The 25,742-nt window shown below is 42.7% G+C and overlaps 1 protein-coding gene across 1 annotated transcript; it reads left to right on the top strand.

The window, feature by feature from the left end:
- Nucleotides 1-7,753: 7,753 nt before the first annotated feature.
- On the top strand, nt 7,754-25,687 carry OLFM4 (olfactomedin 4). The gene is made up of 5 exons (XM_017654184.3): nt 7,754-7,992; nt 11,540-11,692; nt 17,029-17,241; nt 18,206-18,362; nt 23,663-25,687. The coding sequence occupies exons 1-5, from the start codon at nt 7,801-7,803 to the stop codon at nt 24,463-24,465; spliced, it is 1,518 nt and encodes a 505-aa protein (XP_017509673.2). The 5' UTR covers nt 7,754-7,800; the 3' UTR covers nt 24,466-25,687.
- The last annotated feature ends 55 nt before the right edge of the window (nt 25,688-25,742 follow it).

Genomic DNA, 25,742 nt, shown 5'->3' with positions numbered 1-25,742 from the left:
TCTCCATGACTTTTAACCTTGGAGCCTTCCAGATCTTGAATCTCAGATGTCTTCTCTCTCTCTTTTTTAGAAATCTATAATCACTTCATTGGTGATTTCTCCAAGTCTCATGGTTTAAACTATCATTGATATGCTAACAATCCCTAAAAGTTATCATAAGCCTGGACCTCTCCTCTTAATTCTAGACTCATATATCTAACTACCTACATGGCAAACACAACTTAGATGTCTAAAAAAGACATCTCCAACTTTACATTCCCAAACCGAATCCCTGAACTTCAACTGTAAATGTGCTCCTTCTGTGGCCGCTTCCATCTCAGTGAATGCCAACTTCATCCTTCCATTTGTTAAGACAAGACACCTCCGGGTTAGCTGTGACTTCTCTCTTTCTTTCATAGCCCACAGCAAATATTTTCATCTCTAAAATCAATTGTAATTTGGAATGTGGCCATGTGTCATTGTCTCTACTACTGTCACTCTGCTCTGAACCACAGTCTTGTCCTTCCTGGACATCTCAGAAGTCTCCTCAACTTGCTCACCAAAGTCTGTTTGTTCCAGAGTAGTAAGAGTGATTCTTTTAAAAAATAAATCAGATCTTGTCACTATTCTACTAAAAATGGCTCTCACTTACCTAGATCAGAGTAAAAGCCAGCATCTCTCACTGCAATGTGGCACGTCCTCTGGCACCTCAACTCTCCTCCACTTCATTCTGTGACAGCCACACTGGACTTCTTGCTGTGATATTAAATACTAGGCAACATGCCAGCCCTGGGGTTTTACATTTGCTTTTCCCAGGAGATTTTCCCCTCAGAGAGCTTCAGGTCTTTCTCCTTAACCAACTTTACACCTTTCGTCAATGTCTCCTTCCCACTAAGGCCTTCCCTGACCGTCCTACTTAAACAGGCAACCCTGCCCTCAAATTTGCCCAGTTTCCCTTTCCTACTTCACTTTTTTCTCCATGGTACTTAACAACATTATTTTACTTATTTATATTGTTTATTGTCTGTCTCATATTAAACTGTTAGACTCATTAGGGTAGGGATTTTTATTTTCATCTAGAACAGTGCACGTAGGACACCTAGGACAGACGCATAGGACATGCTCATTAAAGACTTATAAATCAATGGCCCTACTAAGTAACCATTATTATTATTCTTTCTTCCATTCTATAGTGAAAGAACTGGGAACTCAGTGAAACCAAAAACACTACCAAATATCCATGCACCCACATAGAAACCTACATGTACAAAACAAAACTTAAATAAGCATAGGTATAGCATAACCAGTGTGTTTGACCCAAGGAAGGGCCAGGGGCATTGGGTCAAGGTTATATATAGATTACTTCTTTTGGGTGATAGTTGGTCTGGTTACCAGAGAGTTATAACTAAGCAATACACTTAAATACAGGTTGATGTTTTATAAGTGTTACTTACTTTTCATATTGTCGTGGATTTTCATTAAGGATTCATTTTCATGATGGGAGCAAAGTCACTGTCACTCTAAGCACAGCAGCAAGCTTTACATCCAGTAAGGAAAGTTAAAGCTGTAAAATAGTATTATATAACAACTGAAGTGCAAAATTCTTAAAAGTGGGATTAAATTAGAGAAGCCTCAGTCCCTCGCATCACAATATTTCTGGGTCCTTGGTGTTCCAGCCGTTAGTTGGCAATTGTGTTGGTGAGATAGGTGACAGCTCAAAGAGTGCCTTTCCACCCTAAAGCTGTAAGTCTATTTCAGGTGATACAGATACAGGTCTCATCTTGGGATTTACCTCCCTAGGAAGACTTTCTTAACCCTTCAGAATTGATTGGATGTCTCTTGCTGTAGTCAGGGCCCGCTTCACGGGCAAGCAACCTGTGCAATCCCCCAGAGCCCCACACGTAGAAGGGTTTCACACTTGGTTTAATGCTTTCCTATCACCATCTTAAAATTCTTAATCATTTTTTAATAAAAGGCCCACATTTTTGTTCTGCACTTGGCCCCCCACGGGCCCAGTCACACTGATAAGTCATAGCTGAGCTAGGCAGGGGCTGTTAAGTGAGGCCTACAATGGACAAGCCAATGGCCAATTTCAATTATGTTTAAATGAGCATAGATGAGGTTGAGTTATTTGATAGTTTTGTGATCGCATTTGCATACATTTCCTGCACATGTTTGGCTATTGCTTCATTTTATGATTCATTAAATTTTGCTCTATTTAAATAGCAGTTTCAAAATTTGTTTCATTGTGCTCTGATTGTTTCCCAAAACTCATAAATCCAAGTTTAGTGATATGGCATGTAATCCTTGGTAATATGTTTTAACATTATGCTGTTCTGATGAAATAGGGGAAATGCAATATCCAAATTGCCACATTCCTGTTTTTTTTTTTTGGAGAAAATTTTCTTTGCCTCTGAAAAGCTGGTTTTTCAAATTTGAAAGCTTTAGAACAGTAATTGCATATCCAAAAGGCCTATAAAGACTAGACAGGTCATAGACATAAAGGACAGAGACCAGGCATGAGTGATAGGGACCACTGCCACCAACTGGGGAGTAGGTGTGCCCTTTAAAGGGACAGCTGCTTCCCAGCTCCAGCTCAGAGATCCGGGGAATGCAGGCCTGCTGATAGCAGATCTTCCTTTGCTCCAAAAGGAACTCCAAACATAGAAATTTATGTGAATTCTTTTGGTTTTTTAAGAATGTGGGCTCAAATAAAACACCACGTGACCTCTTTTATCGATGTAATTCTTAACATGATTCCTTCATTTTGTCCCAAACAGCAGGGAAATATCTTGTCTTCCTCTCATATTATAAACTTTTTAAGATAAAGAGAAAAATGACCTATGATTTCATTTTGAGGCACTTTAAAGATAATTTCTGTAACATTAACACTTGTGAAGAAATGCTAAACTTGAAATCCAATGAGAGCAACCCACCTGGTTAGCTAACCTCTGGGCAGTGGGAAGAGTCATTTGGTACAACTTCCGATGTTTCAGTAACCCCAGAAGCTTTAGCATCGTAGCTAACAATGCTGTATGCTCCACCAGAGCACTGTGCAATACAAATGAAATGTGAGCCACATTTGCAATTAAAGCTTTAAAGGAAATCACATTAAAGAACAGAAAGAGCCAGGTGAAATTAATTTTAATAAGCTATTTTTATTTAACTCAGTATACCTAAAATATTACCATTTCAACATGTAATAAATATAAACATTACTAATAAGATATTTAACATTCTTTTCTTGCATACTATGTCTTTGAAATTTAGTATGTATTCTATTTATCCAGTATGTATTCTATTTTATTCAGTATGTATTTACAGTCTGGACAAACCACATTTCAACTGCTTAGGAGATACATGTGGTCAGTGGCTGCCACACTGGGAAGCTCAGGTTTAACACATTCTGCTGGGCTTCTGTGCCTAAAATCACTGAGCTAGGAAGCTGATATATCCAATAGTTTAACCCAGTAAATTTTGGACTCTTTGCCACTCTCACTACATTGGCTTGTTCCTAGGTGTAGAATTCTGACACCTAGCTTGGGCTTGGCTTGGCATGTCCCTGGTTTGAGAAGATTCAAGTAGGGAAGGAATGAAACAAAAGAATAAAAGACACAACTAAGTCTGAAAATGCTGCAGGAGTTGCAATAGTCACATTTAGAATTTCTAGGTGACAGCTTCTCAAAAATGCAGAAAGAGGTTGTCCCCTTCTCACAGTGAGGGACAGGTAAGGCTAGACATGTGCAGCTAATGACAGGGAAGAAGGGCCTTGCTGAGACCGCTGATGTTATAATCCAGGGTTTGGGATGTGAGGCAAGCAGAGCTTCTGCAACGGGACAGAGAAGCAAGAGGAGGAAGCACCTTCACTTCTGTTTGGGCAAAGCAACTCACCTGGCCTGGGAGGGATGGCTCCGGTGTTACTGTGGGGACACAATGAGGGGACACCTCAGTGTAGTGGTCAGGAGATGGCAAGATGAATTTAGGGGGCAGTCCCTAGATCTCTGGGCAAAGATTCTCTCTGGTGGGGTCCAGAGATAAGCCTGAGGTTCGGTGTCTCCTCAACCCATCTACCCTGGTGGTGGGTATTTTCTGACTCCACACTGATCTTCCCAAAGGAAATACTTCCCAGCACTACTGTGGCTCATTAGTCCACACTTCATCTGTAGAAGATATAGAGATTTGGGGTTTTTTTCCTGTTAGGGTTTTTCTATACGTTACCTTTCAACACTTTTTTATTGTCATTGTTTTTCAGCATTTGCACAGAACTTTGCACTGGTTTTCATCAGTTGTGCTTTTTGCTAGCTTGGTTTTGCACATTGTCAATGTTGATAATTGTGCTGCTCATTGAAAACTGAGGCATTTATTTGGAAATTCTGTGATTTGGGTTTCTAGGCCATGAGAGGATGGCTAAGTCTGTGTAATTCCTGATATAGGATATGCTTAAGGAACTGGAAAGTCTACTGGGGAGTTTGGGTCAGGCTGAGAAGCAACCTTAGGAGCTCTGCTCCAAGGAGGAGTGGCTGCAGTTCTCCACAAGCTTGCAGGGCCCGGGCATAATCCTGACCGATTCTTTCACTCATGTAATTCTCCTGCTGGGAACTCACTTCTTTTCCCCTAATGTTAATTTAAAAAGTAGTATTTTCTCCAATAGTAATTTAAGAATCTCCTGCACAATTACATCTCATTCATTCATATATTTATGAATTATAGTCCTCCAACATACAAGCGTTTTATTGCACACAGAGAGCCAAGTTCTGAGTGAGGTACTAAAGATTAACCACCAACGAGGCCTTCATCTCCCTCCTCAAGAAGTGCACCGCCATGTCAGTCCACCTGGGCTGCGTCACTGTAGTCTATCCAGTCTTTCCTCAGTACTGATGTAATTGGTTTTGTGTTTATTGTTCTTATTTCCAAGATATTCTCTGAAGTGGCTTGCCTCCCTGAGGGACTAGACATTTTCATTAGCAAAAATGATGCTTTCCTCTATCTTTATAACCCTTCAGAGGGCCTGATACTTTGCACAGAGTGGGGCCTAATATACACTGTCAGTGAAGGCCTGCTACACATTGTTAACCCTCTTTCCAGGGTACGTGACTGCTGTCAGTTGATTATGATTTTTACACATGACGACTGGCATTGCTAATAGAGATTTAAGGGCTGTTGGGGACAGACACAAAAGGGTCACCCCAACACAGTCTCTGTGGTCAATCTATAGACTCAGCACAACCTCTGTTGTCCCTTTACAGACCAGATGCCCTGCAGACACTCTCTTCTGAAAGTGCTATGGTCTGCCTGGCATTGGATTTTAACGACAAGGGAATTAAACTATGGCTATATCTATATGTGTATCTTTCCTGTGTGCTGCAGCAGTTCTAGAATACAGCTTTAGGAATTTCCCCTAATGAAGTACAGAAACACAACAACTCTCTGCAGCTGCCCCTGAGGAATGCTGTGTTACTCAAGCATATTTCAGTGACCCCTTACTCTAGAGGGAGCCCAGTGTTGGAACACATTTTTATAAATAATACACTGCTTGCTTTGCAGTGCTGATAATTTTCTCCCGTTGGTGAGGTTGCCAGGTGACCAGGAGGTTTGTTGTTTCCTAAGACAAAGGTATTCGCAGAGGAACTGATCAAACTATTATCAATAATCTCATTACTAAGGCATCACCAGTGCTTTTGTGCATGGAGACCACCAAATAGATTAAAATTTTATTCTGATAACTATGGAGATACACAGGAACAAAGCAGCTTATGTGTGCAGTGGGAGTGATATGCTGGGTTGTTTCCTGGCTGGGGCACATTCGTGTTGGAGAGAATTGCTGCCTCATTCCTATAGGAACACATGCCCTCTGGAAAGTGGTCTCCCAAAGGAATGGTCATAGAAGACCCTGAAGGTCATCGTGGCTCTGAGTTACCATTGTTAATGAATTTTTTTTTTTTTCCTGACAACTGCACCAACATGCTCCTGGATAAAAGGGACAAAGAAAGCTCACTGTAGTCACAGACAGAGGCTACTAACAAATGAGAAGAAACTGGCCTCTGCTTTGGTGGGAATCTGGAAGAATAGGGGAAATGTGATGGGAGAGAAAGGCTCTCCTCCCCAGATCTGTATTAGTAATGTCCAGTCTCAGGGTAATGGGCTCAGGGTACTAATTTTCATTCTCACACACACCCTATGCCTTTTCTGTCTTGGATCAAGTGTTTAAGTGGCCAGAACATTGAGTCAAAGAGGCCAAGGCTGAATTGCCGCTCACAGGGACGCTGAACTTCACAGCTCACGTTCTGCCCCAGGACGTGTGTTTCAAGGGGGCAGCAGCATTGACAGTCTGGATGGCTGGACCCTAAATTTGGAGAGACTGATCCAGGTGGGATGTCCACTCAGCAGTTCACACTAAGTAGCAGCATGGGGCCCTGGGCCAGGCTGCAGCCCCCATGGGCCTTGGGTGCACCCAAACAAGAGAGCCTTGTCCTTCTTTCCCCCTTTCCTTCCCTATCTCTTCTCCTTCCCTCACTCTCCATTCATTCATTCTCATTTTTCCTGCCCTGAGTTATCTGAATAGTGTATCAAGGGTTTGAGAGTATTTCTCACATTAACACTATTTATTCTGAGAGTCTGTGCAGCTGGGGAGGTGAAAGCTCCCTTCAAACCAGGTCTTCTAAAGTGCTCCTGGGGTAGGTGGGAGGGACTGGGGCGGGGGCCTTCTTTCAAGCTCAGTGTATCATTGCCTGTTTCAAACATAACCACCAGACATGTTGAGCCAACTTTTGGAAATTAAAAATAAAACAAAAACTACAAAAAATCTGGCATTTGGATAGCACTTCAAATCTTATAAGCAAGTTCTCATAGAGTATTTCATTTAATTCTAGTAACTTAAGAATTGTTACAACACCAGAGAGGCTGAGTGATTTGCTTGAGGCCATCGCCTAATGAATGACAGCGGATTTTTAATACTCAGGCCAACACCTTCTCACTCCCCAGGGAGGAAGGTCACAAAGGACGCCTGACCACACACGCTTCTCTCGCAGCTCTGCAACGACTACACTCTGAGCTCTTGAATGCCTGACCTGCTCCTGAGAGGGTCTGGGACAGCAGAGGTCAGACAGGCCCTTCTGCAGGAAGAACTGCTCCCCACAGGGCCCCCAGAGGGGCTCTGCAGCAGCTTCCGTGTGCGCTCCTGCTCTCGTATCATGCTCACAGTGTGCGTGTGCGCGCGGCAGAGCCCTAGCGGAGCTTCCAGGGCTGAGACATTCTGGTCTCTTCTGGGTTGTTGAGAAAACTTTGTCTAGACACAGACACATGGGGAATAGGTCAGAGGCAACTAAGGCAGTAGCAACTGAAGATAGAATCCCCCCTGAGAGATTCACAGCCTCTAAATCAAGCTCCAAACTTCTTTGGAAAGCTACAGTCAGTAAAATGGGGGGACAAATGGAAGTGGCTTCTGGGTGGAGGACTGAGGGCTGCTTGTCCTGCCTGGGGCCTCCCTGCTCTGTTTCATCCACAAAGACTACTTTGACCCTGTCTCTTTCAAGGAAGTATCCAGCTGGAAACCAGGTATTGGGCTTGAAAGAGCACTTTGAGTTAATATTTGGCAGGAGATACCCAGATCTAAAGGCGGCTGACTGGCAGAGCAGGCAGGGCTCAGGAGCCAGGTGTGGGGGTGATTCAGGTTCCTGGGTGTCCTGACCCTTCTGGGTGGTCACATGCTCCCTGGTGGCTTCCTCTTCCCCTACAGACTGGCCATGGGGAAATCCCCACTGGGCAGTATAAGAAGCCCCTGGGCACTGAGCAGAAGCCAGCGGCCCCAGCCGAGAGCCCAGGATGAAGCCAGGCCTTGCCTGCCTGCTGGCCCTCCTCTCCTTCCTTGGCCAGGCCTCAGGGCTCTCGAGGCCTCTGGTCCTCAGCCCCAGCCCCAGCCCTTCCCCTGAGTCTGACTTCAACACCAATGACGTCTTCACCTCGGGATATGGCCCCAACGACATCTTCACTTCCAGCTACAGCCCCAGCTCCCAGGTGAGATAGCCCCCGAGTCTGAAAGCTGCATTCATTCCCTTCCTATAGCTTTTTGGGGACCTGAATATAATTTCACAGATGGCTAGACCAGAGCACTCTAAAAGATTTATGACTCCCTGTGTTAACTGTAGGTGTCCTGGAAATGAATTAAAATCTGGGTGAAATAATTAAATTGTTAGCTGGAGAGATGGCACCTTGGTTCTCCTGCTGGGGGCTTAAGAGAAAGAAACTAAGCTTTAAAGAGGTTCTCAAGTCTGGCTGTACTTCAGAAGGGAGGCAGGGTGGAGGGGACATCAGGTCCAGGTTCTGTCCCAGATGAGAACTGTTAGGGAAGGGGCTCTGCCAGGACTAGCTCCAGAAAAGTTTGTCCAGTTGATTTGCTGCCCATCAGGGCCCCTGAGGATGGTGACCAATGGCCCTTGATGGAGCGAGAGCCCTGATGTCCGTTTGGAGCCCTGCCAGTTCCTCTGAGTCTAGTTTGTAATGGTGATGGGCAACAGAAGTAGGGGAGGAGGCACTGGTCTTTAGGAAAGTGCCATTACCACCCATCAGAAACCAGTATTCGGGTTAGATAATCAGCTAAAATAATAGAAAACAAAATACAGGTCAAGAAACAGAGAAATCCAAAATGCCTATGGTCTGGTAAGGGGTAATTATTTAAAAGTAGATAAGGAATGGTAGTTAAATTGTGCTTAGAGGTTTTAATTTCCCTCCTGGTTTCCTTACCTCCCTCTGGTGAGTCAGATCACAACTCCAACTTCTTTTTTATAGCAGAGTAGGTGTTACTTCCACTATACACCCAATTTTCAAGGGTTGGCTGTCAGCTTGATGAGCTCTTTGGAAAGTGGTGGAAAACCCCTTTATAACTGTCATTGAGCAAGTTCCAAACGTATCATTTTCTGTACTTCGAAAATGTTGAGTACCATTATTTTATGCCTTGACTCTTTACAGGCACTTAGACTTGGCTGCTAATTAGAGCCAAATGCAACGTTAAATCACAAATGTGAGTCACACCTTCTGCTCTAGTGCTTAGAGCACTCTGCATGCCTCAGATGTCGCCCTCTGAAGAGGAGCTGCTGTCAGGGTTCTCATTTCACAGGCAAGAAAGGGCTCCATGTTTTGCTCCACACAGCAACTGGCAGAGTAGGAACCACAAGTCTTGTGCTTTTGTCATCAGGCTAAGGGGTTTTCAGAAAAAAAAATCCAAAACGCTAAGGCTTTGTAAAGACAATGGGCCTGATTCACAGGGCAGGAATTGGATCTTATTTCTCTAATAAGCCTGGCAGGTTGTAGGCACCAGTAAGTGGTAATTGAACACGTTCTGAGTGCGAACCTATCAGTGTAAGGTAACTTGTGGGGTGCTCAGGGTCCTATTTGCCCTCCACAAGGGGGATCACATACCTTTCCAAACACCAGGAGGACCAGCCCTTGTCTTTGTCTCCCATTTCCCACGTTCCACTCACATAGAGTTTAAACATTCACCACAGAGAGAGACCCATCACCATTAGCTTCATTGTCTTTGAATGCGTGGAGCAGAAATATCTGTAATGGGAGACACTGATCAAAGTTATGGACCATTCTGATGTCAGCTGAGCACGCTGGGCTGACGATAAGCAGGATGGAGGGTGGGGAGTCCACAGCTCTGGGATAGATATGTTCAATAGAAAACAGAAGAATAGCTGTCAGCAGAGCTCATAATTATTTGCCTGCCTTTCAGGTGAACTTCAGGAGTAGAAGTTGTTAGCTCATAGTTCCTAGTTGATTGTCTAGAGAGTGCTTCATGATCTCCACCATTTTTTGAATTGACAGAGGTTTTCAGAGAACTCTAAAAATGGTCTAACCCTGTCTTGTGCAGCTAATTAACCTCCCCTTGTCAAAATGCAATGCAAGATTTTCTGTGGTAGACAGTTGTTATAATAAGCTATTTCTTCAAAAGCCTGTGTGTTATGTTGGTTTTTCTGTAAAAGCCATGGCAAGCTTGAGCTGCAGTCTGTCTCCAGTGGGAGTGATAAAGCTGGTTCCAAGGGAAGCTGGCCTGCTGACAGGCCCTGGTGCAGCTTGTCCAGTCCTTATTCATCCCTGACAAAGACCCTCCTCTTACCCCCACCCGTAGGCAGGGTGCTCAGTATAACCTGTTTGTCCCTCCTCCTTACTTCCCAGTTCCTGCAGGGTGTGACTAGCAAAGAAAATTGAGGCCAATGTCAAGAATTTACCTGGCATAGAGAATTTGGGGTACAAATTTATATAGTTTCTTTTTGCTCATCTTGAAGACGATTAGGTTAAAGGAACAAGCAATGTAATTGCAAAAGAAAGACTAAGTAAATGAGTCCAGAGGTCACAGATGGAATCTATCTTGATTATAGCAGCATCTTGGTCAGCTTGTTTGGGAATCATGGAGGTTGGCAGGTGGTAAATACAGAGGACACACAGCCTCAACTGCAGCCAGCTGACCTGAAATTGTGAGAGGTGTAGCCTGCATCTCTTCAAACTCTGTAAATCATTGCTCTTTCTTTGGTAGTTTTCAGAAAGAGACCCTTCAAGCAGGTGAGCTTTGGGCTGGCCTTCAGATGTGATCACTGAAAGGCACAGCCATTTGGCTGCCAAGAGTTACTCTGTAAGGCAATAGTAGTAATAAAGAAAAATGTTAATTGTACCAGGATCCCCTTGGGGAAGTTCAAAGGGGACAAAAGACAAACAGGATCTTTCAAACCTGTCATTTTAAAATATGCAGCAGCACCAAAGTGTGAGCCTGAATATCTTATAGAAACATCAAATATTTTAAAATGACTTTTCTACAAGCGGTAAGCTGGAAAACTTAAAAAAAATTGCACAAAACCTTCAAACTCATACATTGTTCAGTTTTTTAAAAATAGTTGGTTTCCACTTTGAAGGATGTTATACAATTTCCCAGGTGAAGAGAGAATGTGAATTTTCATGGCATATTTTCACTGTCATCCATATCCGCCTTGTTTTCCTCATCCCATTGGAAGGCATTAGCTAGGGGTTGGGTAAAGGTGAAAAAAAGAAACTGCGTATGTAGGAAGGAGGGACAGTGACGTGTACTGATCACCTTCTGTGCCAGGGACTTGGGTTGCATTGCTCAGCTGACCTTGGCCCCAAGCCTGCCAAGGAGGTTACCTCCATTTGGCAGATGAAGAAAGTGAGACTTAAAGAGGGTTCGTGTCCAGGAAGGAGTAGAATTGGAATCCCAGCTCAGGGCTCTTGCCACGTCTTTATTTCCTTTCTTTACATAGGGGCTCTCATACTTTTCTTTAAGGCTCCTCAAGAAAGGAAACTCTTCCTTTAGGTAAAGGTGGCTGACACAGTGGTTCAGTTCCACAGATGGAGATGTGTCTAAACACTGAGCCCAATCACCACCTGAGAAACGTGGTGGTTTCAGCTTGTTTCTATGGGTCTGTTCGTTTATGCATTGGACTCTACTTGCCTGCCTCTAAGCACTCCTCTGACAAGCAATTTCTGTCACTCCAATTGCCAAAAAGTTCATTTCCGTGGTAATTACTGATGTTGAACTTATTTGTATTTGTAGCTGCTTTCCAACTTCGCCGGCTCCAAGGACGACCGCGGGACCTGCCAGTGCTCCGTCACCCTGCCGGACACCGCCTTCCCCGTGCAGCGGGTGGAGCGCTTGGAACTCATAGCTTACAATCTCACCCAGAAGTTTGAGAAAGAGTTTTCTAAAGTAAGCCTTTTCTTCTTTTCCAACAATATCTTCATTAAGAACAAACAAACAAAACACATGTTATTCAGGACTTTATAAGCAGCCTTCTTCGCCACATCAAAGAGAGTGCATTTGCTTCTATGAATGTTTGCCTTTAACTCGCGGCCCACCTACCCCGGTGGAGTTCTCAGGGGCAGGAAGAGTGAGGGCCCAGGAAGAAAGTGGGGTCGCGATCATTCGTGCCTCGGATAAACCCCCCTCCCTACTGTGGTGCTTGTGCGGTCAGAGGGAAGCCTTGTGCTCTCCCTGCCACCCCCACCCTGCCCAATTTTTATTTTGTTTTGTTATTTCTTCTTCCTTTTCATTTTCTTGGTCTTTCCTCCAGCTTTGCCTTGTTTTCTTTCCTCTCCTCTGTCCTTTGTATGTTTTATTCTGTCTTCCTTATCTGTCACTTTTCCTTCCTGTTTCTATTCCATTCCTGCTTCTTTTTGGTTTATTTTTTAACTTCACTTTCATTTCCTGTTTGATCTGAACTGTACTCAATTTAACCTTAATGTATTCCTGTGTTTCTTATTTCTCCCCTCATCTCAGTCTGTCCTATGTCCAGCCCTCCTAACCTTTCCTTCTTAAATCTTCTTTTATTTTGGTGGTGTTCTCCTCTTCCTTTTGGAAGCCCCTTTCTCTCTCTCTCCTTGTTTCTGCTCCTCCTTCACTCCCCCAGATCCTCTCCATTTTATCCTCCTCCCCCTCTCTCTTTCTTACCATTATCCTCTATTGATTCAGCAGAAACATTACATTAGATGCGTCTACATTAGACCAAAATTGAAGGCTCTCCTGGGCATCTGAATCAAGACTAATAGGTCACTCAGCCTTAATAAAAACCCCGACTTGGACCCCTCCCCCATGACTGCTTCTCTCTGGCCAGTGGAAGTTGTCTTGCAGGGCTGCCTCTTCTTCCAGCTGTCTGGAGCAGTGTGGTTTGCCATTTCGGATTTGACCCCTTCTACCTTTTTAGCCAAGTTAAAAATCAATTAGAAAGGTTCCCATTTTCTGCACAGGTGAAGTCCAAGCTAGTCTATAATCACATTATGCATTATTTAGTACAACTGTACTAATTTATAAGGAGCTCTGGCTTTACAGCAAGATTCAAAATCAGTTTTCCTGAGAAATTTAAGCTTAGCTAACTCAATAGCCAGCAGACTTATCCTTGTGAGGCTGAGACCCTGCTTTCAACTTGAATTGGTGGATAAATATTCTAAATTTAAATAAGTGTCCAGGAAAATGTGTTTGACTACTCCAGGAACCTAGCTTCTTAAGAAATAAAATGTCCTTGAGTTAATCAGCAAAAAAGGCACAGCACTAAATTATAAATTCCAATCATTAATATTCATAGCCTTATTCCAGCTTAATCAAGTACAGATAAGGAGTTATGCATAAAAACATAACAAGTGGAGGCAAGTCCTAGGTAAAGATCTTTTCAGTTAGAGTCATTTGCTTTGAAGTAGTGGAAGCCACTGATTTGCATGCCTTCTTTGCAGGCCAGGGTATGAAGGGCAGTTTGAAGCCCCATGCTGCTCCGGGGAGAGCACAGAGCTTGCTGGGTTTGCGAATATGGGGGCATTTATTTAAGTCCAATCGTGGAAGAGGGGCAGTTGGTATTTGCCTTGCTAATAATTGACAGAAAAAAGGGTGGCATAGATAGGAAAACTCTGGGTTCTGAAACTCAGTAGCTGGTCCTAAAAACTATGATAGAGGCCTAAGAAAGGCACCGACCTGCCTGTTGAGATTTGCATGATCAGTTCAGTGTGACAGGCAATAACAGCACTGTTAATAGTAACAGTTACCCATGTGCTTTTCTAAATGCTCACCAGTTCTATTCTACTGTCAAGGAACCCTTCAAGGCAGATAGGCCAGTGTTCTTCCCATTTAAAGGATGGAAACATTGAAGTTCATAAAGATAAGGAGACGTAAAAGTAAAGCCCATTCCCCTCTCAATTGGTTAAGCCAGGTCAGAAATGTGGGTCCTTGGAATCATCCAAGACTTTTCTCTCAGCCATGCTGTTAACATCCTCCAAGAAGAGAGGCAGTAGGTCAGTAATACTGGAGCCCAAGGTTATCTCTAATGCTGAGGTCTTTCAAATTTCCAGGTGGATTGTAGCTTCCCCTAGGTTGCCTTGGAAATCACCATTCATCTAGAGGCCTGGGGGAATGCCCACTTGGGCAGGCCAGTAGAAAAGGCTTTTGACTGCCGTACATTGATTCATTATCTGTCAGTACACAGAGGAGGCAGAAAGCTGCCTCTGCATAAGATCCTGAAGGCATTTTATACTTGTCTGTTGTTTATGATCGGTCCTCTTGGGCCTCTACTTAGGAAGGGGTGACACCAAAGGTAGCTCAGGATTTTTGTTCTCTGGCGGGTTAATAGTCTTTGGGGAAAGTTATTTAATAAGACACATTTGCTAATAGATCCTCATGCATGAGAAGGTTGAGGCGGCCTGGGAGACATGTAGGTGACGCATACACAAACAACATTGATTGTATAATATTTTGTGCAATGAAATAAAATAAATTAAAAAATCAAATTGAAAAAAACTGAAATCACTGCTTCTCTAATAATTCCTGCAATCTACAGGGCCTCCATTATGCTGGGCACTTAATGTACATTATTTCTGATCTTTACAATAACCTTATAAGCTTGGTAACATTACCTACCCAGCATATAGGAGGAAACTAAGAAAATAAAGCGATTTCGCCCCACTAAGTACTGAAGTCAGATTTGAGCTTAGAAGGGTCTGGCTCCAAAGTGCTTCATATGTCCTGGTGGTCAGTTCAAGCTCAATTAATCTTGTTGTTAAAGATATATTCAAATAATAGTATGTTGCACAGTAAATTTATTTATTTCAAATAATTTGGCTATAATTATGATCATAGGTTTGGATGACTGGCAGAAACATGGGTTTCTTTAATTCTTTAGCTTAATAGATAGATGCATTCTTATCTATTATAAGACCACATTTACCTTGCAGAACAGAACAAACACCCCAGAACAAAACCCCAAAAAACTCTGATTCTTAGGACCTGTTAGTGACATAATACATGTGTAACAAACAAAATAACGGAAGCTCTGCCAAGCTGGTGATTTGAAGGCAAGCATAGATGTTGTCTAAAGCTTAAACTTAAAAGTGACATGGAGCTTTGCAGTAAAGATGTTGATGCAAGGATGTGCCCCCTTTGGGCTAGATTCATATTCTTGCTTCACATTGCTGAGACTGCAGCTGTCAGGGAGAGTTGGGAGGTTCTCAGAATTGTCCACGCCTTCTCAGCACTGGAGAGCCATGCCCGTGAAGGGCTTATCCACTAACAATCTATTTAAATGAGTAAAGTTCAGCCTGTAAAGTTCTTTTTGGCCCATCCTCAAGTTCTCTCCTGCCTTCCAAAGCACCATTGATGATTCCAGTTTTCCTGAATGTCACTGAGCTTTCCTTTAAATGTCAGCTCAAAGAACCTCGAATTTTTCCCAGACAGATCTTTAGAGGCCCTTCATTTCATGGCTGAACTAGGGCGCGCACAGAGCACACTGTTACGGGTAGCCAACTCCAGATCATGCCTGTTCTTCAGTGAGTATCTGGGGGAGCCACATTTTACTGAGCTGGGATGACAGTTGAATCATTCATTTTTGTAGAACAGCAGCTGCCATGTGCTACCAAAATGTTCTAGGAAAGCTGAGGCTGTTGCTTGTTCCAAGAGCTGGCAAGGCCAAATGCCAACAAGCATATTCATTTTGCGAACTTCCATTTCTGCAGCAGATTGGCACTTTATTATTATTTTTTATCACCGGTGAGGTTTTATGCCTGCTTTTACTGGAACCTGAAACCTGGCCACCTTCTTTCTGTGTTTGTACTTTTGAGGAGGTTTAAATATTTGTTTTATATATTTATTATATATATGTGTATAGTATGGTAAATATATATATATATTTACCCTTCTTATTCACCAAAATGTCACCAGCCTCTGGTGAGGGCACATCTGATGGCAATGAGCATCAGTTGCCTGAGGAGATACACTAGCAACACCAAGGGTTGGATTTTCATCCTTCATTAAAATCCTCTATGCCTGAAGCCCGAGCCCTTTAGGTCTGTGGCCTATGAGTCTACTCTAATTTGCACAGCAGGGTTAAGTGGAGGGGCCGAAATGGCAGAAATTAGGGCTGCTTTTGGTATTAGAAGGAATAGAGGCCAACATCTGGCTCTGAATTCATCTGGGCATCATGGATCAGCTACTTGACATTAGCACAGTTTGGGAAAAACTATCACTTATGTTCAAATTTTTAAAAAGAATGTAAAATCAGCAACTTTTAATGAGCAGGTCCCTAAAAAAGCTATAGCATTTCTTTTAGTGATGAAGTGCAGAAAGAACCACCAAATGTGTTTATCGAGCTATCCACTTGGAGATTCCAATTATATACTAAACCACCAAGGGAATTTTTGAAAGTATTTTAACTTAATGATCAGACATTCAAATATATGCAACAAATGTATAATTTAAAGGTCTGATTGCAATAATCAGTTCTTGGAATAAATGTGGGTACACTTAATGAAATGTGCACTTCAAAGTTGCACATACAAACACATTGTGTAATAAGTTGGGTCTTTATGTCACTTTGTAAAAGGCAGAGGGGCTCGAAACTTAATGCATATGGCAATCAAAGAAGGAATTCTACTTAGTGCATTTCTCCCTATTCTGGAAAATACTTAGATTGAGAGCAGTGGTTCTAAATGGAGGGAACAGTGGGGGTGGTGGTAATTTTACCCTCAGGGAACATTTAGCAATGTCTAGGACATTTTCAGTTGTCACAGCTGGGGGTGGGAGGGTACAGTTGGCATCTATGCTGCTAACCATTCTAAAATACACAAGAAATCCCACCACAGGAAAGAATGCTGTAGCCCAAAATGGCAGTAGTGCTAAGGTTGGGAAACCTGGATTTAAAGCATGTGCATTGAGGGAAAGAGGGGGGACAAGAGACTGATTCAAACCAGGTTAGTTTGGACAGTTGATATTGTCAATCATTTAAGTTGAGATTAGAATGTACTTGGTGAATGATGATTCTGATACAAAAGTATTGTTAGTCTAGGCAAGTGCAAAATCCATATCCACCTCCCCCCTCCACACACACACACTATTGTAATAATAAGTTCTTTTTAGTTTGTATTTGGATAGACTAAAGAAAAATATAGTTAAACATATTATTGATGCATTTCTTCACAACAGCAATCACATAGTCCCCAGGGCTCGGTAGTGGAGGAAGGCAGTGTGATGTTACTCCAGGAATTGACTTGAGCTTTTGGATTCCCCCACAGGTGAAGGAGTATGTCCAATTAATTAACGTGTATGAAAAGAAACTCTCAAGCCTAACTGTGCGAATAGAGATCATGGAAAAGGATACCATTTCTTACACTGAGCTGGACTTTGCACTCATCAAGATAGAAGTGAAGGAGATGGAGAAGCTGGTCATACAGCTGAAGAACAGTTTTGTCGGAAGCACAGAAATTGTTGACCAGCTGGAAGTGGAGGTAAGGAGTGAACCCACTTCTCAGTGTATTAATAATAAATTCTCTTTGTCAAGCAAGTGCTAGGACCAGGATATGAATGTCTCTCCTCCGCCTTCTAATTCTGTACTCTCTCATGACCATGGGGCATGTCCCGTGTTCTGCTGTAGATGGATGCCTGTCTCTGAATGGAGGGTTAAACACATTGGTAACATGCTAACTGAGCAGCACGTTGTCTCATGGTCAGAGTCCTGCCCCAGAACCAAGTGGCATTTCAGTGTCTCTAAAAAGAAGATGATTCAAATCTGAACGACTCCATTGTCAAACTAGATCACCTGCCTTCTCTGTTCTGCATTTATCTTCGTAGGGCTTGAAAGCCACAATTTACCTGATTCTGGACTTGCTAGATCAGTTTCTCCTCGGGAATGATCATGTAATCCTTGATCTATCTTGGAATTCTTCCCCACATATAGTCAACCCATTTAGAAGAGTTTCTTGTGAGTATGTTTTAGTGAAGCCTTTTAAGCTCTATGGCTAAAGACCATCACATTGATGTTATGTTTAGATAGTTTATATCAATGAGAATTTACTAGTACAGTCATGACATAGGCTATAATTGGGAATTCTAGTTACATATTTTTAGAATTTAATAGAAACTTAATTATAAGATGTGGAAACATGAGTTTATGGGGGAAGGTTATTAGAAATGAACTTTAATGGACATTTGTGGATGCTTAGACTGAGTCTGTGCCCTATTATTAAAGCTGTTAAAATCTTTGCCATTTTCTTCTTGTCACACACATCTGCCTTCAATCTGACAGGCGTTCACGTTAAGCCATAACATGTATTCTTCCAAATGAAACCATTCAGAAGAATCTCAGGCGTATTCTCTAGCAATGTTTCACTACAGCGACAAATTCAGCCCTGGAATGTTTATGAAAGAAATGGCACAGTAATATAAAGTCACTCTGAATTTTTATTTCCTTAGATAAGGAATATGACTCTCCTGGTAGAGAAGCTCGAGACGCTAGACAAAAACAATGTCCTTGCCATTCGCCGAGAAATCCAGGCTCTGAAGACCAAGCTCAAGGAATGTGAAGCCTCGAAAAGTGAAAACGTTACTATTCCCACTCCTCCTGCTCCCGGTAAGCGTGCCGTGGTTTGACCACCCCAGGCCCAGTGAGCAGCTGAGAATGGGTGGGGAGGGGGCTGGGGATTGCAGTGGTGAAAGAAGGATGGGACTCTTACAGCTCTGAGTTTCCTCTTCCATGCTTGGAAGTCTCCTCCCCTGGCAGCTCTGCAGACAATCACACTGTGGGGCTCACAGAGGAGAAGCACCAACAGTGAGTTGATCTGAAACAAAATCCACCCAGTACACGTACCATATCCCCTTTGCATTTACTAACGGGAAGACCATCTCTATGGTGATGGAGTTGCTATGGGGGCCCAGTGAAAGCCTCTGGGACCCCCACTGCCCTGTGGATTGTGAGGGCTGATTGGTCATTTATCTGAGAAGCAGGGTGATGCCTTGAACTCTCCTCTCTCCCCACTTCTCTATTTGTCCTTTATGCTTTCCTTAAGTATATGTTGAGCACCTTCTGTATAGCATGGCCTACGGTTCAGTGAGGATTTAACGGGTGGCCCCACAGGCACTTGTGGGTGTGTCCTGCCATCCTTTCTGGATTGTGAGCTCCTGGAGGGCAGGGAAGGCATCTTGTCCTCTGATGAATTGTCCTTGAGGTTAGGAAGAGCACAGAGATGCGTGATCGTACATACCTCTGTGAATGGAGGCAGTGGAGTGCCGAGGTCATAAGCACAGCTTCAGACCCCAAAGACCTGAGCTTTCCAGCTGTGTGGCCACAACAAAAAGATTCTTAATCTCCTCGTTGGTAAAATGGGAGAATAATGGTACTGCCTGGCAAGGTTGCTATAAGGGTTAATTAAACACAACTTGGGGAGCTCTATGACTGCACATGTACACTGGCAATTGCTAGTATTATTAGTGGTGACAATTGAGGTGACCACCTTGCTGCAAGGTTGTCTAAGTACTAGGTCGCGTGTACCTCGGCACATCCCTCCAGAACTAAAGTCAGCCTCAGCCCCAGCAGCAAGCAGCCCTGTCCTTTAGAGGCACCCGTGTCACAGGACAGCTCTCTCTGCAAGTCACGATCGTCTCAGCCTGGATGGGAACTGTAGCTTTTCCTCAAATCATATGGCTACTGTTATTTTCATTAATTCCTTTTGTCACAGCCTGTTTCCTTTTAGGCCATGTGTTTCTGGATCCTTGTCAGTGTAGCTGGTTTCTTTAAGGCTTAATTAGATACTGTCATAGCTATAAGGCTCTTGGTGTTGTTCGGGGGCCCTCTTTCCCTCCCTCTGCAGTTGGCAGTCTGTCCCAGTGTGACATAGAGGAAGGTTAGGACAAAGGCCACACGTTGTCCTCTGTAACAGACTAAGGGTAGATTTGGTCTGGGATTGGCTGTGTCAGCAAGCGCTGGACACATGAGAGCTCATTGTGCTGGGCTGCGGAGGGTGCCCTGAGGACAGGCGTCAAAGCACTGGCAAGTCCTGATGACACCTGGGCAGGTCTTGGCTCGTCCGTCCTTTTCTTTTTTCCATTCTTTTCCTTTCTGTTCTTTTCTTTCCTCTTCTCTTCTCTTCCCTTCCTTTCCCTTCTCTTCTCCTCCCTCCCTCCTTCCTTCCCTCCTCTTTCTTTCTTTCCCTCCCTTCCTTACATCCTTCTTTTCCTCAGGAAATTTTCCTCCCAGAATAGGTTTTTCCAGCACAGTTTCTATGCATTCCTTAGAATGAGGACACTTTGGAGCAGGAAGGAGCCTCCAGGGCCATCTAGCTCAGGTTCACCAAGTCTCAGAGGAGGGGACTTAGGTGGTGAGGATGCTGCTTTTCCTGAGGCCACCCAGGTGGTGACAAAGCTGAGGCTGAAGTGCAAGGCCCCTGGTCATGCATAACCTGGAGTGCTAGGTGCCGGAAATGGGGACAAAGTGCACTGCTTAGTGTCTAAGGAGGAAAGCAAACAAATCCGTTGGATTATTTGTTAGAATTATTTTCTAGAACTTCCCCCAAGTCCTCACACTTAGACTTTTGTGAACCATCCCAGCCCAGCTATGTTGTTTAAGCAAACTGGACCCAGATTTCCTCTCACTTTCCCACAACCTTGGCTGTACTTCTGTACTTGGATCCCTGCCAAGCCACTTGGCCTTCCTCCAGCTTTGTTCATATTATATTTATGATGTTTATATTAAACTGACTTTCTGTTATGTTTTTAAATCAATTTCTTTCACTTGCTCTCTTTCTGTTTGGATTGGTTGATAATGCAGAATTGGAAAATCCCCAGGCACCACAAACTTGTGAGCCTATGGAGACTTTAATTAAAGTTACTCACTATTATGGGACTTTAAAATCTGGCCTGTCTGCTTTTTTCACTGCAGAGATGCACAGGACAAAAAAGACTGTGTGCAAGTCTCAGCTATAAAGTAATTCTGTACTGCTGTGGCCCCTCCCTTGCAGCTGCAGTTTGCTGTCCCTCTGGTCAGCTTGATCTCAGAACCAGTACATGTAGTTAGGGTTCAATAAAACATGCTTTATGTCTACTTTATGCTGTAAATGCTATCCTTTTCGGCTTTATTTCATATAACTTTCTCATCTAAAATAATTGGCCTTCTACTTATTAACTTTATTTCCTGAAAACAACTGACTTCAGTCTCTCTCTGTTCTCCTCCTGCACTGAAATGACTATGGACAGGCAAAATGTGATGTAAATGCCATGGGTTCATCACCATTGGCCTTGGAGATGCTAGGTTCTGTACCGATACATAGTAGGTGCTCAGTAAGTGGTTGATGAAAGGTATGGGCTGACCTGGGCCTGGGTGGCTGTCAGTGTCTGTGTTGTTTCCTGGGCAGTTTGCTGCCAGGAGTCGAGGACGCCTGCCGCAGCCTTTTCACGAGTCTGTCGCTGCTGTACCCACATCTGTAGTATTGGCAACAATGCTTAGTTCTCTTCCCACTTTCCACTCCCTTTGACCATAGTCAGGGCCGTGCAAATGGCCTAGAGAGACAGAGGATTAAGGGGGAAAAAACAAAAAGGGCAGGAGAGTGTTAAGGAATGGTTGAGAGGTGAGGACAAGAGATTTAACTTTCATACAGGTTTAATGTTTATACCAGGTACAATTTTAATTTCCTGATCAACTTGTGAAATGATGAGCCATTATTAGTATTATAAGTGGTAGTCGTGGTAATTTTTTAGAGAGTTTATTTTGGTTCCTTTATATTCAAAGATTTCCACATCTAGGACAGAATAATGTATTTTCTTTAACCCCATGATCATGCTTAAATAAGTTACATGTACCATAAGTTTTCCTGAAGTATTTTCTGGTTGTTGGTTTAGGATATTTTCTTTCCGGAAAGGCAAGATTCAGTTCAGCAAACAATTCCTGAGTCTTCTAACCTCTGGGAAAAGAGTGACTTTCTTTCATTTCCTCAGAGTGAAATGCAGTTGAATAAATAAGTTCTTGGGAAGATATTTTAACCAGAAAATCCAGTTTGTCGCATAGGGAAACTTGAACAGTTTTTGTTATCGTTAAACTGAACACACCGCTAACTTTATTTTAATAATTCATGCATTGTTTCATAAACAAAAGCAAACATGCATTCATCTGAGAGATCACTTTTAGGAGAAGAAATAATAATTTATAATTTTATTTATTATTTCTTCAGTGGAGAGCAGTCTCTTGGCTGAACACACGTTGCTTTTTTATTTATGAAATGGTGCATGCATTATTAAAATAAACCTGCGACTGTGTTCTGTTTAATGAGATGCAAAATTATTTGAGGTTGGATACAGAGTGGTTTCATTTCTCTACCTGTTGTATGGTTGGCTGGCTTTCCCACTAACTATGGATTTATGAGAGCATTTAAGAAGCACATATTTAATTCCAGAATCCAAAGCCCCAGCAGACTGGAAAGAGAAAAGCAGATTTCTAATGGTTTCACCTCTAAGCAGTCCTTGAGTGAGGAGGGGAATTGGTCAGAGGCAGAGACTCAGAGGCAAAAGCTTCGTCCCCTTTGTGCCCACAATGCCAATCTCTGGCAGAACTTTGGGGCTTTGCTTTTGGCTCCAGCTCACCTCATGTGCGCTCCATGGCTTCCTGATTCCCTCCAAGCATTTAAAGCCAAATTCAGCGATTTAGATTCTTCCCTCCTTCCCTACCTGCTCTGCTCCAGGCAGCAGGATGAAGGAAAATGACCTCAGGTGGACTTGAAATTGGATTTTATTTGTCATCTCCAATAAACTATGTCACCCACTTTTTAAGGGTATTTATTAAAGTGTGCATTCAATCTGTTGGATAGTAATTATAAAAATATTAGAGGAATTTTACTTGCTTATTTTTTATAGCTTATCAACAGTTTGGGTTGGCAAGCATTTCAGAGGGAGTGCAATGTGAAGGGCCAGTTGGCTGGCCTGGGTCATTCACCCAAATGTTACAGGGAACGTAGATTCAGTGGCCCAGGGAGTCTGGTCCCATTTGATTGTACACATTGTGACTGTGACAGTGGCAGAATGGAAAGGATGAAGTACTGTGGCAAAGAAGAATATGGGGTATGACCAGCAGGACCCACCCTCTCACTCTACAGCAAGATGATCACCAAGTGATCTGTGTGATGCGCTATGCTTCGGGCACAAAGCAGGCAACATTGCCCTAAAATAACTTCCATGGCTTCTGAAGGCTGAACTGCTACCACTTTAGGACCACCTCTCTGTATCTTTAAAATACTATATTTTACATAGTATTTACATATAAAGTATTTGTATTTTTTATATACTATTTATACATACAGTTGTCTCCTACAATTAGCTGGGGGCAGCATTGGTCCCCGGTGTCGATGAGCACTGGGGTCCCAGGGAGAGGCAGAAAGGGGGAGGCCCTGAAGACTTGCCCCGGACATTTTTCTTCACTCCGGTGCCCCCTGATTCTGGTGAGCTGCACCTTCTGGCTTTATGGAAATAGGGTAGGATTCTGGGATGATCTTGCTTTCTTGATTTCTCTACAAGAAAAATGGAATAAAATAATATTTGCCAGGTGCTTTCTGATAGAAGACAATGTATTAAACCCACCAAGTCTTCCCTTCTGATTTTTAGGCCCCCATATCTTTCTAATATGACTCTCGGCCATTTCCTAATCTGCATTTTGCAGACTGAAAGCCCATTCTTGGAAACAGAAGGTAGTTTTCTCCAGAGCTGACAGCAGGTTTGCACTGAGACGGAAACCAAGAGAGGGTTTTGGCTCTTCCCTATCAGAACCACTGTTGTCACTGAACCTTGACAAGAAAAACATTTATGGATTCCTTTAGTTTTCAGGGTATTAAATTGTTTGTATTTTGTCTTTCATTTTCTCTAAGAATGCCCTTTATTTTCTTGTTTGTGTAGGGAGCTGTCGTCACAGTGGTGTGGTGAACATCAGCAAACCGATTATAGTTCAGCTCAACTGGAGAGGGTTTGCCTATAAATATGGTGCCTGGGGTCGGGATTACTCTCCCCAGCACCCAGACAAAGGGCTGTACTGGGTGGCACCTTTGGATACAGATGGAAGAACACTGAACATTTACAGACTCTACTATACACAGGATGATTTGCTGTTGTACACAAATGCCCGAGAGTATCGGATTTCCTATGGCCAAGGTGGTGGTATAGCCGTTTACAACAAATACATGTATGTCAACTGGTACAACACCAGGAACATCGCCAAAGTTAACCTGGACACCAACACAGTGGCTGTGACTCAAACACTCCCTAATGCTGTCTATAATAACCGCTTTTCATATGCTAATGTTGGTTGGCAAGATATCGACCTTGCTGTGGATGAGCATGGATTGTGGGTAATCTATTCAACTGAAGCCAGCACTGGTAACATAGTGATTAGTAAACTCAACGACACCACACTTGAGGTGCTGAACACTTGGATAACCAAGCAGTATAAGCCATCCGTTTCTAACGCCTTCATGGTATGTGGGGTTCTATATGCTACCCGTACTCTGAACACCAGACTGGAAGAGATTTTCTACTACTATGACACAAACACAGGGAAAGAGGGCACACTAAACATTGTAATGCCCAAGATGCAGGAGAGAATACAGAGTATTAACTATCACCCTTATGAGCAGAAACTTTTTGTCTATAATGATGGTTACCTTTTGAATTACAATCTTATCTTTCAAGAGGAACCTAAGTGAACTGTTTATGTATTAGAGTGACAGAAAAATAAAATGTTCATTGAAAAAATGATCTTCTCCACTTATATAGATATCTGCAGGGGGTCCTGAAGTATGTTAGCTTAGTAGTAATATTTGGGAGCATAGAACTGGAGACTTAGAATATTCACCCTGATTTGATGAGTTCTCTTGGAAGCTATCTAGGATGCATCTCCCTACTGAAATAAGGTCTTTCCAGGATGGGTTGGGATTGTCAGAGGTCTAAGGGCATTATAGGTCCAAGGAAACTTTCAGTGAAGAGACATCTGGAAATTAAGGAGCTTGTGAAACCTTTATGGTTTCTGGAGATTCTTTGTGGATGAGCGAGCGTTCAATGAACTCAGTTCTCCATGCAGTCCAGCTAATTCTTCCACACCTGAAAGAAACCTGAGGCTCAGTTAGGCACGTTAATACCTGAAGCTCTTTGAGATTCTAAATCTCCAACTTTGTTTTTCTTACTAGCACCTGGAAAGATGTCTTGTATATAGTAAGTAGATAAGTAAATTTAGTATGCTTATATTATATCTGAGTTTTCTGGAGAAATCCTATGCATTAAATTGTAGACTGCAAATCAGTCCCAAATGGATCTGCAGATGAAGTACTGAAGTTTTCTTTTCTCCATTGTTTACCTACGTAAGAGTCAGTAGAACTCTCCCACTTCATAACTTCATCCCAAAGCAGTTCTCAAGATTAGAACCAGCTTTCCCAACCAATTCCCTTCCTACCTCCTGCTTTTTATAAAAAGTAACTAGTTTCTCATAGAAGAGATACAAAATTACATTTTTGTCTTATCATGAACTTTCACTTGCGTAACTCAAAAATCATGAGAAAATCAAGTGACAGTGATAAGATAATAGCATAGTTGGTTATAAAATAAAGCCCTTGGAGCATGTGAAGTTTGTATTTAGTCTTATTGATTGTTTCATGCAATTTCTGACTTTGTTCAAGCCTAGAACTTGTAAGAAAATGAAATTTTAATTTTGAAGGTAGAAATGTAAGAACAAAAAAATCTTTGCAAATAGTTCATCAGAGCAGTGTGGAAAGCTTGCAGGCGTATGTTCTTCTGTGGTTTGGGGTGCTCTGTCATCTGGCTCTGGTGTATTGACCCCTGATGTTCCTGAGTCCTTGACTATAGGACTGGCTCCTTCAATGCTGTGCTCTTCTCCTTTTAATAAATGATCAAAATGTATTCTGGAAAAAAAAAGTTGTCTTTTGTTTTTTGTTTACTCTTTTATTTCATTATTAAAAAGCCTCTTAAT

Source organism: Manis javanica, chromosome 9 (genome assembly GCF_040802235.1).
Source record: "Manis javanica isolate MJ-LG chromosome 9, MJ_LKY, whole genome shotgun sequence".
Taxonomy (NCBI): domain Eukaryota; kingdom Metazoa; phylum Chordata; class Mammalia; order Pholidota; family Manidae; genus Manis; species Manis javanica.
Note: the sequence above shows the minus strand (reverse complement) of the source record. Positions and strands in the feature narration are given on the sequence as shown.

Bases quoted from the DNA above. Each gene is read 5' to 3' on its own strand.
- OLFM4 (XM_017654184.3), top strand. From the start codon at position 7,801: ATGAAGCCAGGCCTTGCCTGCCTGCTGGCCCTCCTCTCCTTCCTTGGC. The intron at 17,242-18,205 runs GTAAGGAGTGAA...TTATTTCCTTAG, and splicing joins TTGACCAGCTGGAAGTGGAG to ATAAGGAATATGACTCTCCT. The intron at 18,363-23,662 runs GTAAGCGTGCCG...TTGTTTGTGTAG, and splicing joins TCCCACTCCTCCTGCTCCCG to GGAGCTGTCGTCACAGTGGT.